This window comes from Rhinopithecus roxellana, chromosome 1 (assembly GCF_007565055.1).
Source record: "Rhinopithecus roxellana isolate Shanxi Qingling chromosome 1, ASM756505v1, whole genome shotgun sequence".
NCBI classification, from domain to species: Eukaryota; Metazoa; Chordata; class Mammalia; order Primates; family Cercopithecidae; genus Rhinopithecus; species Rhinopithecus roxellana.
In genome coordinates, this window is record NC_044549.1 from 107,930,984 (window position 1) to 107,943,866 (window position 12,883).

Genomic DNA, 12,883 nt, shown 5'->3' on the forward strand with positions numbered 1-12,883 from the left:
TCTTATGCTGTTTTGGCCTATAAGAGTTCTGCTGAGAAATCTGCTATTAGTCTGATGGGGATTTCTTTATACGAGACTTGATGCTCTTCTCTTGCTGTTTTTAGAATTCTCTTTTTTCTGTCTTTGTTTTTGACTCTTGACTGTAATGTGCCTTTTCAAGTTGATCTATTTGGGGATCCTTGAGTTTCCTGTACCTGAATGTGTATATCTGTTGTAAGACTCTGGAACTTTTCAGTTTGTTATTATTATTTTGCATTAACAGTGTGTGTTGTGTGTGTGTGTGTGTGTGTGTGTGTGTGTGTGTGTTTCAACAAGGAATGAAAACAACATTTTTTCTTTCTTTTTTTAGACGGAGTCCTGCTCTGTCACCCAAGTTGGAGGGCAGTTGCATGATCACAGCTCACTGCTGCCTCAAACTCTTTGGCTCAAGTGATCCTTCCACCTCAGTCTCTCAGTCTCCCAAGTAGCTAGGTCTATAGGCACATGCCACCACACCCAGTTAATTTTTCAAATGCTCTGTAGAGATAGAGTCTTACTACGTTGCCGTGTCTAGTCTCAAACTCCTGGCCTCAAGTGATTTTCCCAACCTCCCAAAGTGCTGGGATTATAGACATGAGCTACTATGCCCAGTCCTCAGCTATTATTTTGTTGAATAGGTTTTCTATGTCTTTGTCAATTTCTTCTCCTTCTGGATTACCCAACATTTGAATATTTGGTAGCTTTATGTCACTCATATGTCACATATGCTTTTTTCATTCTTTTTAATTCTTCATTTCTTTCTCTCTCTGTTTCTTTTTCTTTTCTTTTCTTTTTTTTTTTTTTTTTTTGGTCTGACTGGGTTGTTTCAAAATACCAGCCCTTACGTTCAAAAATTATTTTTTCGAGTCTATTGTTGAAGCTCTAGATCATATTTTTAATGTTTAAAAAATTCTTCAGTTCTAGGATTTCTTTTTGGATTTTAAAAGTTGTATCTGTTGAATTTCTTATTCGGATCATGAATTTTTTCTGATTTCTTTGTATTGCTTATCTGTGTTCTGTTGTATCTCGCTGAGCTTCAATACTGTTCTTTTGATTTTCTTTTTTTTTTTTTTTGGCATTCCATGGATTTCTTTTTCATTGTAATCTGTTGCTGGAGAATCATTGTGTTCTTTTGGAAGTGTCATGTTTCCTTGCTTTTTCTTGCTTCTTGTGTTTTACATTGATATCTGCACTTCTTCCCATTTTGGGGGGACGGGGGTTGGCTTTTGTAGGAAAAGACTTTTTCTATAGATGTATTTATAGTGTGGATTGGGTAGGATGTTTGAACTTTGATTCTTGCTGCAGGCAGTCATGTGGTTTCTGTACGATTTCTTCAGCTGTAATCAGCATCAGTGGTGCTTGTGAGTTCCTTGGTGGCTTATGCTGTGGTTGTTAGTGGAGGCTGTGGTTTTGCTGGGGATGGGGATGCCAGATGGGACAGTTCTTGGGCCCCAGTGGTGGTGGCAGCAGGCTGAGTCTTCCCGTCCCTGGGGCCCAGCAGTATACATGGGCACTGGTGTTAGAGGATCCAGACAGGCTAATTATTGGGCCTCCAAGTGGCTTTCTTAGATGTCAGCAGTGGCAATGGTGATTTGGGCATGTCTTTGGGTCCCTGGGTGGCATGTATGGTGTTGGTGATGGCAGGAGTGGTAGCAGGCCAACCCTCAGGCCCCCAGATGACATACATAAGTGCCAGTGGTGGAAGCAACAGTCTGAGCAGGTCATTCCCTAGAGCCGCAGGTGGTACATGCAGGTGGGTGCTAGCAGTGGTGATGGCAGCAGGTTGGGCAGACCTGTCCTCATACCCTGGAAGTAGTGTACAAATTCAGCGGTGGTTGGTGGAGAAGGTTGATCCTCAGGCCTCGATAACACTTGTGGGTTCTGGCAGGCCAGGCAGGTCCCCAGGAGAAGTGCATAGATGCTGGTGATGGCAGGCAGGGCGGATCGATCTCCAGGTCCCTGGACAGCACATGTGGGCAATGGCAGAGGTGGCATCAGGCATAGTGGGCCTGTTCTCAGGCCCTCGATGATGTGCATGAGTGTAGACTGTGGTGGATAGGATGGGTCAATCCCTAGGTTCCCAGTTAATGTGTGTGGGCACCAGCAGAGTGGGCAGGCTCGCCCTCAGGTCCCTAGATGGCATGCCTGGGTGCCAATAGCAGGTGGGGCAAGACAGTCTTCAGGTCCCCTGATAGTGCACATGAGGAACAGCTGTGGCAGGCAGGGCAAGTTGATCCCCAGTGCCCAAGATGGCACACTTGGGTAGAAGCAGCAGTGGGCAGGTGTGCCTGTCCTCAGACTCCAGGACAGCATCTAGATGGGCTGGTTTCATGTCCACCAAAGGTGCATTCAGGTGTGTGGTAGCTCTGCTGCTCAAAGGGCAATGTTTGCTATCAGTGGCAGTCACTCCAGGCAGGTGGCTGTCAGGCTCTGGAGAGGGTATGCACAGCTTACCTTGTTCTGGGGTAGCCTCCCTGGTGCACTGCACAGCCCATCCCCCACAGTGTAGAACATCATATGGGCTGGAGTGTTGGAGACCCTGCCACTCTACTGGATCCGGCTAGTGTCACTGTGCTTCAGCCATCTGAGTAGGACACAGGGGAATTTCAGTGGGGTTCTAGGGATGTGGAGATACAGGGGCTGTTGGGCCCTGGGGCAGGATACAGTCTGGTGGGGGCTGGGAGCTCAAAATGGTGCCATGCTATAGCTATTTGGGTCTCGGGGGTTGCATGGGACCCAGCATGAACTCCCTCTCTGGAATGATGCCATTATATCAACTCCAAGCCACTCTCTCTACTGGTCTCACAGCCTGCAAGGGCTGAGGGGTTCTCCTGTGGCTAGGATTGCAAGAATCCATGGTTGAAGTATGGACTGCTGAAGATCTCTCACTTATCTTTTTCCCACACTGGGGAGCCTCTCCTGGCTCCCAGCCAGTCTGAGCAGTGACAGCTGCCTTGCTTCCCTTTCCTTCTGTGTCTCAGATGTTCTTTGACACTTCCCTGCCGAATTCCAGTGTTCTCTCTTCGATGCTCTATCCAACTTGTGATTATCTACTCAGTGTTTTGGTCCTTCTTTGTGAATGTGAGTGCTGGGTGCCTTTAGTCCTTTTCTTACATTTTAAGCTTATCAATAAATTACTCAATCTGTGTAATGGAAATTTTGTTATTAAATGTCAGAAAGATAACTGGGCTTAGAGCAAAGAACTAGATTTAGATTTAGGGCTTACTCTCATTTTATATCGACTAAAATAAGTATGAATTAATAGATTCATTTTGCTTGATCCTCCTGGCTGTAGAATTCTATGATGTTTTGGCACAGCAAGTTACCACTTCGTTGTTAGGAAATACTTCTTCTCAGAGGCTCCTTTTTATTACAATAATTTAAAAAATAATAACGTCTATCTTTTTAATATTATAGCATCTCTGCAAATAATTGTTTTAATAGCAATATTTGTTATTACCTGCCTGAAAAAAAGTCAGATATCATATCTTTTTAATTTTTATTCCAAAAGAAAGTTTGCAGACAAATAACTAGGTAAATACATATAGATAATTATATATATGTGCATAGACAAAAGACTGAAAGGATATTTACATAAAATATTGACTATAGTAACATATAGATGGGATTACGGAGATTTCTGTTTTCTTTGTTGTATTTTTCTTTCTTTTTCCAATTTTAGGTAATGAGCATGCATTACTTTTATAATCAGAAATAAATTAAAAATATTTTAAACATGTGTTTGGATTCTTTCTATCTTTTCACATGATAACTGTAAATATAAAAGTTCTTTGTGTATCTACCTTCTCTGCACAGTAAATCCCAGTTATTTTTTGAACGAAGTCCAATCAGAATTGGAGGAACTTACAGAAAACTCGTTTACCGTGAATATACAGATGCTTCCTTCCAAACACAGAAGGCAAGAGAAGAACACCTTGGAATCCTTGGTAAAATTCTATTCATAGCTTGTGGGGTTATAAACATTATTTATAAATATTCTGCAATCAAAATAGTATTCATCAACCCAGTTAGAGAGTTTAGCAATCATATTATAGCTTTATGAAAATAATACATCAATTCACCCAATGACTTTATTTTATTTTATTTGAGACAGTCTTGCTCTGTTGCCCAGGGTGGAGTGCAGTGGTGTGACCTCTGTTTACTGCAGGCTTTGCCTCTCAGGCTCAAATGATCCTCTCATCTCAGCCTCTGGAATAGCTGGGACTACAGGAACACACCATCATACTCAGCTAATTTTTGTGATGTTTTTGTTTTGTTTTTTTTTTTGAGACAGGGTCTCACTCTTTTGCTCAGGTTGGAGTGCAATGGCACAATCTCAGTTCACTGCAATCTCCCCTCTCAGATTCAAGCAATTCTCGTCCTTCAGCCTCCCAAGTAGCTGGGACCACAGACACACATCACCACACCCAGATAATTTTTGTATTTTTTGTAGAGACCGGGTTTCAACATGTTGCCCAGGCTGGTCTCAAACTCCTGGGCTCAAGCCATACACCAATCTCGGCCTTCCAAATTGCTGGGATTACAAGCGTGAGCCACTGAGCCCAGCCCACCGTGATTTTAACTACATTCTTTGTTCCTATAAATCCAAAGAGACTAATCTTCATCTAATATCTAATATCTTTGATTCAAAGTGACTTTATAAGACCTTGAATCATCTAGTCTTCTTGCAGTTGCACCCATTTCTGGGTTCATGGCATCATCCCTTTAATTTCTTCCTAAAAGAATTTTACTCAAGTAACACAACTTGACAATTAATTAACTTTATGAAAACAAAGGATAACTACTAACTCTGTTGGTTTCTAGGCCCTGTTATTAAGGCAGAGGTGGGACAGACCATCAAAATCACTTTCTATAACAATGCTTCCCTACCACTCAGCATTCAGCCTCATGGACTCCTTTACAACAAGAGCAAAGAGGGTTCATTCTACAAAACACCTGGAGAAAGTAAGTAGAGCTCAAGGGAGGTCCAAGTGAGCCATACCACCATATAATGCCAGCAAGAAATATAACTCCTATTGTGCAGCCTACCTGTCACAGTGTAACAGCTCTGCATACTTATTGTGGCAGAGTTATTACTTTAGTTCCTATTCCACTGTCACCTAAAGAGAAAGATCTGTTCTTGCTCTCAGAGATCTCACAGTCTAGACTAGTGTACTTATGGTTTTAGGTTATATTCTATAAATGTTTATCTCTTGTTAGGTACCCCTTCACCCTCTTCACATGTAAATCCTGGCACAACATTTGTCTATACATGGGAAGTTCCAAAAGATGTGGGTCCCACCTCCACAGATCCCATCTGCTTGACCTGGTTCTATTACTCTTCAGTAAATGGGAAAAGAAACATCAACAGTGGCCTTCTGGGGCCTCTCCTTGTATGTAGAAATGGAAGTCTTGGAGAGGATGGCAAACAGGTGAGTCCTGAGGCATATGGCCAGGTAACCCTTGGTGAGAGGTGCCTGAGACAGAACTGCAGAGGAATGACAATGTCTCAGGGCCAGAGGAATCAGCAGCTTCAACTTCTGTGTACTGATGTCTCCCAAGTCTATTCTTTCCTCAACTGAACACCTGGTTCTGCCCAATAAACATGCACTCTGGCATGTCCCACAGACATCTCATCCTTTTGGGCAGACATTTACCTCCCCTCCCTTTCCTAAATCAGCCTCTTTTCTTCCTCTGTTCTATCCCTTAGTTAATAATATCACTAAACCTTGGACTTTCATCAACAACTCCTTCTGTCTCATGTACACATTTATCACTAAGTCTCCAATACCTCTGCATTATTTTAGGCACTGTCATCTCTTTCTGAATTCCTTTCATTCTCAACTTCTGTCTCCACTCTTACCTTGCTTTAGTACAGCTAGTCCACATCCCTCCCTAAGGAATCTGGTTATAGCACTCCCTGAAACAAAAATCTCCCCACAATTTGTTGACTCAGAAGCCAACACATCAGATCCTGACAATTCCTTCAGATTTATGTCCCCTCCCACCCCTACACTGCAGAATTTGCTTCTTCTAAGTGGCAAAGTAGAATTCTGCATTATGGTGGAATTAGCTCCTTAGGCCCTGAGTAAGGAAGGTTATTTGACATCTCTGATTTTCCTCTCTTCTCTCCATCTGGAATGGCCTTTCCTCACTGTTTTATCTGCCAAAAGTGGGAGACATTTTTGAAACTCAGACTGAGAGTACCTTCCTTTGGACAATGTTCCCTGACTAAAGTTAGTTGAAGCTCCTGCAGGTTACCATAGTCCCTTAGGTATGTTTCTCTTAGAATATTTATCCATGCAATTGTTTTCATTGGTCTGTTTCTTCCACTAGGCTGTTTCTAGTGGAAGTATACACAAGATTTTCTAGAAAGTTTCTAGAAAGTATACACAAGATTTTATTAATTTTTTAATAATAACCACAGCTCCTCTTGGGCATATAATAGGTGCTCAATAAATGTTAATTAAATGAGTTTCCCTTTTTTCTCACTCAGAAGTGAACTAATATCTAGTTCTTTTCTACATTTATATAAAAAGTATAGGTAACAAAGCTTTATAAATCCATACATATATAACAATGTATATCTTATTCAAAATTATAAATATATATTTATATTTATATAATGAGTCATATTTATAGTGTCATCATTCTTATAACACATATAATTTTTACATTTAATCTAGTAATATGTTTATATTAAATTTGTTCAAAAGCCCTAAAAATTCAGACTTTCTAGAATTGAAAACTATTTATTTAACTTACTTTCCATAGAGTACATTGTGTTAAAAGCCACTATTAACATCTTATGGTTTAGTTTATGAAGTTTAGATATAGGAATCTCTGGAGTAAACACTTTATATTAAAAAAGTCATAGAGATTTCTCCCAACTTCTTAGTTCTGTGATAATTCATTCACTGGGACTTGTGCCTTTCTATGGACTATCCAAAATCAGGAAGTCCATTGATCAAATTTTTCACAAGTACACAATCTCCTTGTGTGGGACACACTGTATGCAGATCAACCATTTGGCTAGATTTGTATGTGGACTGTCTATACTTCATGTCTATTCCTTTTTCTATTCTCTTCCACAGAAAGGAGTAGACAAAGAGTTTTACCTACTTGCCACAATATTTGATGAAAATGAAAGTGATCTCTTGGAGGAAAATATCAGAACATTTATCACAGAGCCTGAAAACATAGATAAAGAGGATCCAGACTTCCAAGCCTCAAATAAGATGTACTGTAAGAAACAATTTAACTTACAAGATAAATGCATTAAACACTGAATTTTATTTTGCCTAAAGAACTATGGATTAAAACCGACTTAGGTTTTCCCCACAACGGTCGGCTAATACACTTATGTTTCCTTTAAATATCATTTCCCAGTCAGGTGCGGTCGCTCACACCTGTAATCCCAGCACTTTGAGAGGCCGAGGTGGGTGGATCACCTGAGGTCAGGAGTTTGATACAAGCCTGGCCAACACGGATGAAACCCCGTCTCTACTAAAAATACAAAAATTAGCCGGGAGAGGTGGTGCATGCCTGTAATCCCAGCTACCTTGGGAGGCTGAGGCAGGAGAATCACTTGAACCCAGGAAGCAGAGGTTACAGTGAGCTGAGATCGTGCCATTGCCCTCCAGCCTGGGTAACAAGAGCAAAACTCCATCTCAAAAAATAAATAAATATATACATAATAAGTAAATATCATTTCCTAAGAAGAATATTGTCTACTAGGGTGATTATTTTGAATTTAACTTAGCAAATATTTACCAACACCTTCTTGGTGCAATATATTTTATCTATAGCTAAATGTTAAAAGTCACTATACTTCTCTATTGCCAAATTCGAAGAGTGGGTGGAGTAGGGTGTTTGATGAGCTGGTTGGGTGGGTTGGTAGGTGGCTGGTTGGTTGGTTGTTGGTTTTTGAAGACTGCACAGTGCAGTGGGAAAAGGATTGATCCAGAATCTGGAGACATGGACTTCGGTCTTAACATTTTCGTTTATTAGCCATATGACATTGGACAAGTAACTACTTCTCTGGCCTTGGTTTCCTCAACTCTAAAAGGAAGGGCTTGACTGGAATGACCCAGTGAGAGTATCATGGAATTCTGTCATTCTCTAATTCTATAATGTCAGTTTTAGCCCCCATGAAGTGATTAAATAACAATAGAGGAGAGGCAAAGTTGAAAAAATTGCTTTGCTTTTTTTACATAAATGAGCTGCTTCATGATTAATGTTTTGTTGGGTTTCAAAAGATATCAAGTACTAGTACATTAAATACTCTTTCCTTTGTTACAAATGCCTTGCAGCCATAAATGGATACATGTATGGAAATCTGCCTGGATTGGATATGTGCTTAGGAGACAACGTTTTGTGGCACGTTTTCAGTGTAGGATCAGTGGAAGATTTACACGGGATATATTTTTCAGGAAATACCTTCACTTCTTTAGGAGCAAGAAAGGACACAATACCTGTGTTTCCTCATACTTCTCAGACGCTTTTGATGACACCTGATTCTATAGGTGAGCAGTGGGTCTTTTCATTCAGCCTGAAACATTAAAGTATGCAGAAGCACTATCTTTATATGCACTGAATATTCTGTACAGGAAAAAAAATTGAACTGATACAAACAATGCTTGAGAAACCTTTGCCCTGCTCCATTTCATTTATAAGAGCCTTAGTGTCACATTTTCCTGTACACATAAATCCCCTCAGTTTTTTCAGGTCCTCTTCCTAGTCCTTTAGGCTTTAAACCATCCCAATGCTCTTCAAACATAATGCAGATGTTTTAAACCCTTTAAACTCATTTTCATTCTGTTGTCTTCTGCATTTCTTACTCTTCGGTCCATTTGTTTCCCAGACCTTCCTCCTGCTTCGACCTTACCCTGCTGCCTTGTGCCTTCCTCTTTCTATCCTCCTTACTTGCTTTGCTCTCTAGATCAGTGTTTTAGCTTCAGTGAGGTTGATCCTTGCTGGCAACATTTTTTTTTTAAGAAGGCACCCCGTATCAAAGAACTTTGTGGGGATCAAAGGAAACCAGCCTTCTTTCTGAACCTCATTTTCTCATTTGTAAAACAGGAATTGTAAAAACTTGTAATTTGCAAAAAGGAATAGACAGTGATCAATGAGATAGGTAAAGTATAGTAAAGTGCCTGGCATATGTTAGACTTTCAATAAATGTGAGTTCCTTCTTTAATCCAGTAGATCAGCCCTTGTCCTTTATACTTGTCCCCCCAAAATCCATCTATCTTGGTCAAAAATGACTGATACCAACCAAAATCTGGCTATATGATAAACTACTGTATAAATACCATGAATTGGTATCTTGACTCTTTGTGATGCCAGATATTCATTTGACCACATTTTCTTCATTTCAACATTTAAAATTTTACTTTTCAAACAAGCAAAATTTGTGATTCAGAGTAATTGGAGGGGAAAAGAAAGAGATCTTTGGCCGGGTGCGGTGGCTCACGCCTGTAATCCCAGCACTTTGGGAGGCCGAGACAGGTGGATCATGAGGTCAGGAGATCGAGACCATCCTGCCTAACACGGTGAAACCTCATCTCTACTAAAAATACAAAAAACTTAGCTAGGGCGTAGTGGTGGGCGCCTGTAGTCCCAGTTAGTCGGGAGGCTGAGGCACGGAGAATGGTGTGAACCCAGGAGGTGGAGCTTACAGTGAGAGATCACACCACTGTACTCCACCCTGGTCAACAGAGCAAGACTCAGTCTCAAAAAAAAAAAAAAAAAAAAAAAAAGAGAGAGAGAGAGATCTTTCTCTGGTGCTTTTTTCCCTCCTCTTTGTTAGAGATGTACCTCCATGCTCATTCAGGGACAAGTTATTTCTTTTTCCTGCCCCAGTCCTTCCTCTCCTCTCCCCTGCAGGTGTTTTTCTGGATTTAAAAACTACCTTGTCTCATTCTCTTTTCCAAGGCATATCAACTGTAGCAAACAAGTGGAGACATGTACACTATATGTCAAACATGGTGCTAGAGCTTGTACAGGGATTATTTCATTTTAAACAAATTCTTTTTCTCAAACCCTCTGAGTCTGAAGGTTTTGCTTCCTTGTACATCTTCTTAAACCTTACTCTCCACAAAAGTCACAGCAACAACAGAAATATGTAGAGTTGAAAAGAGCATTCATCAAGAAGCAGTGTCAGCACGTGGTGGGCCTAAAATTACCAAGGTAAAAGAAAGAAAACTGGAATTCAGGTGGAATGTTCTGGTCGGAATCAGGCTAGAGTTTTTTTTTGTTATGGTGGTTTGTTTTCAGTTTTTGTCATTGTTTTGGATTTTTAATGTATTTTTAATGTATTCAACTTTTTTTCACTCCCTCCTCTGCTACCTACTACTCTGATCAAAGCCATCATCTCTCATCGATTATTTTTGATAGCCTCTCAACAGATCCCGTTTCTTCCACCATTGTACACGCCAGTCTATTCTCAGCACAGCTGCTAGAGTATCCTTGTACCCTTCATTGACTTAAAATCCCACAGTGGTTCTCCATTTCACTCAGTGAAAGCTATCATGTATTCAGTGGCCCACAAGGGCTCCACGACCCGGCCCTCCTGCTCACTAGTACTTTCACCCTTGCTCCCTCCCTCCAGACACACTGGCCTCTTGGGTGGTCTTCATACACACCAAACAGTCTCCTGGCCTGGGGCCTTTGCTACCTGTTTCTTCTGCCTAGAGAGAACACACTTTTATACTTTTCCTCCAGACCCACCTCATCTCTTATAAACTTTTGCCCAGATATCACCCTCTCATCAAGGCCTACCCTGCTTACCCATGATATTGCTCACTGCTGTCTTGAGCCCTTCCCAACATCCAGAATTCTCAGTCCTCCTTACGCTGTTTTCCTTTTTTTCTTTAATCATATCTCTTACCACCTTTCAGCATACATACAAGTTGCTTAACATGTTTCTTGTCTGTCTCCACAACACCTTGCAATATGAACTCTGAGAGCAAGAATTTTTAACTATTTTGTTCTCTGATGTTTCCTGAATGCCTAGAAATACGTCTGACACAAAGAAGGTGATCAATAAATATTTGTTGAATTAATGAAAGAATGAATGAATGATTTTACTGTACTTCTTTTGAGGGTTGCAGCTTATGAATAATTTTACAGAGGAAAGAAATCTGAAGGCAAAGCTTTAACCATTCCTTTCTTACTCATCTGTAGGAACTTTTGATTTGGTTTGCATAACAATAAAACACAATCTAGGAGGTATGAAACATAAATATCACGTGAGGCAATGTGGGAAGCCAAACCCTGATCAAACACAATACCAGGAGGAGAAAATTATTTACATTGCAGCTGAGGAAATGGAATGGGATTATTCTCCTAGCAGAAACTGGGAGAATGAACTCCACCGCTTACAAAGAGAGAAGTATGGTGATAGCTCCAGTCTCTAAATGGGAAGGGTTCTAAGGGTTCTTTCTGAGTCTTCCTCTCTTTCCTTTCAGTCTGTCTGTGTGTGTCTGTGTCTGTGTGTGTGTTGTATTTATTTGTGTTTGGTATGGTGGGTGTGTGTGGTATATTTACTTGTGTTTGTTATGGTGTTTGTGTGCATAACGGGTATATGGGTGTGATATTTGTGTGTTTAGGATATTCTCAATTATAAATCACTTCAAAATTTGTGTGTGTGTATATGTGTGCGTGTGTGTGACATATTCAATTGCAAAGGGCTTCAAATCTTTCTAAATGTCTATATAACTTACTTATGGGTTTTATTTCTTCCTGCCTGTCTTTTCACTTCTTGCATCCTTCCTGGACGTATGTTACTGTCTGATCTCACCACAGGAACAGTAACATAACTTCAGCTACTTTCAGTATTTACAATCTGTCAGGTTTTTCTTTTGTCTTCATTTTCTTCTACCTCTGTTCTTCTGAGAACTTCAAATTAAAGACACCCGTTTTTCTCTTTTTGTACAATTTGATTTCTTTTTCTGGTTTTTCTCTTACTATTTATAAAAACTAAATTTTATCCAGAAAATATGCTTTAAAATGTAGAGTGAATAACTATCTTGCTAAAATTAATATATTTTTAAAAAAGATGACTTACAGTTCTAGGTAAAACCGCTTCCAGATATAAGAAGTTCTTCCATATGAGTTCTTTGTCTAAATTAATGGTTAAATTAACGAACTCTGTGGGGTTTTTTTTTTTGTTTTTGCTTTTATTTTCTTAAAGCCAAACGAGCATGTTTGTGGATAAAAGTGGAACACTTCTTGGGTCCAAATACAAGAAAGTCTTATATCGTCAATATGATGATGACACGTTCACAAATCAAACAAAAAGGAATGAAGATGAAAAACATCTCGATATACTAGGTATTGATATACCATAAGATTGGTTTTTGAGTTTTTCTTGTCTTCAGCCATTAGAAATTGTTGTACGCATGGAGGCCGTTGTCAACCTCTACTTTGAAAGAGGAAAGTTCCTGTAATTCTAATTTGTTTGCTGATAGGCATTTTCACTGGGGAAAAAAATGATTCAAGTGTTGTTTCCTAAAAAATAAGGAGAATGTGGAAAAGTAATGTGCTCAGTGTCAGATTACCTGGATTCTTGCTCTCAGAATTAAAAAATTCTAGAAAGGAGTTTAGAAGTAGCATTTAGGGATCATTTCAATAAAATTAAAACAAAGTCCAGGGGACCCTAATATAGTGAGGAAAGGAACTTCTTTATGTAAATTTAAGTGTTTTCTGTCTGAGTGAGGAAATTACAACTCTTTCTTCCACCCTTGATAGATCAACTAGGAAACCTCTGAGTCACCCCAGGTGCCCACATGTGACATTTCCACACGACCAACTCCTGTTTCAGTCTTAATATCTATGTGTATGTGTATGTTAGAGGTTATTT

General features: G+C 39.9%; 1 protein-coding gene across 1 annotated transcript in view; it reads left to right on the forward strand.

The window, feature by feature from the left end:
* The window catches only part of LOC104657103 (ceruloplasmin-like), a 45,517-nt gene that overhangs the window by 14,631 nt on the left and 18,003 nt on the right, over positions 1-12,883 (forward strand). The window contains exons 7-13 of the mRNA XM_030939287.1: positions 3,835-3,965; positions 4,843-4,983; positions 5,239-5,450; positions 7,113-7,263; positions 8,331-8,543; positions 11,206-11,413; positions 12,215-12,354. Coding sequence (XP_030795147.1) covers positions 3,835-3,965; positions 4,843-4,983; positions 5,239-5,450; positions 7,113-7,263; positions 8,331-8,543; positions 11,206-11,413; positions 12,215-12,354 — 1,196 coding nt within the window. The remainder of the gene's footprint in view (positions 1-3,834; positions 3,966-4,842; positions 4,984-5,238; positions 5,451-7,112; positions 7,264-8,330; positions 8,544-11,205; positions 11,414-12,214; positions 12,355-12,883) is intronic.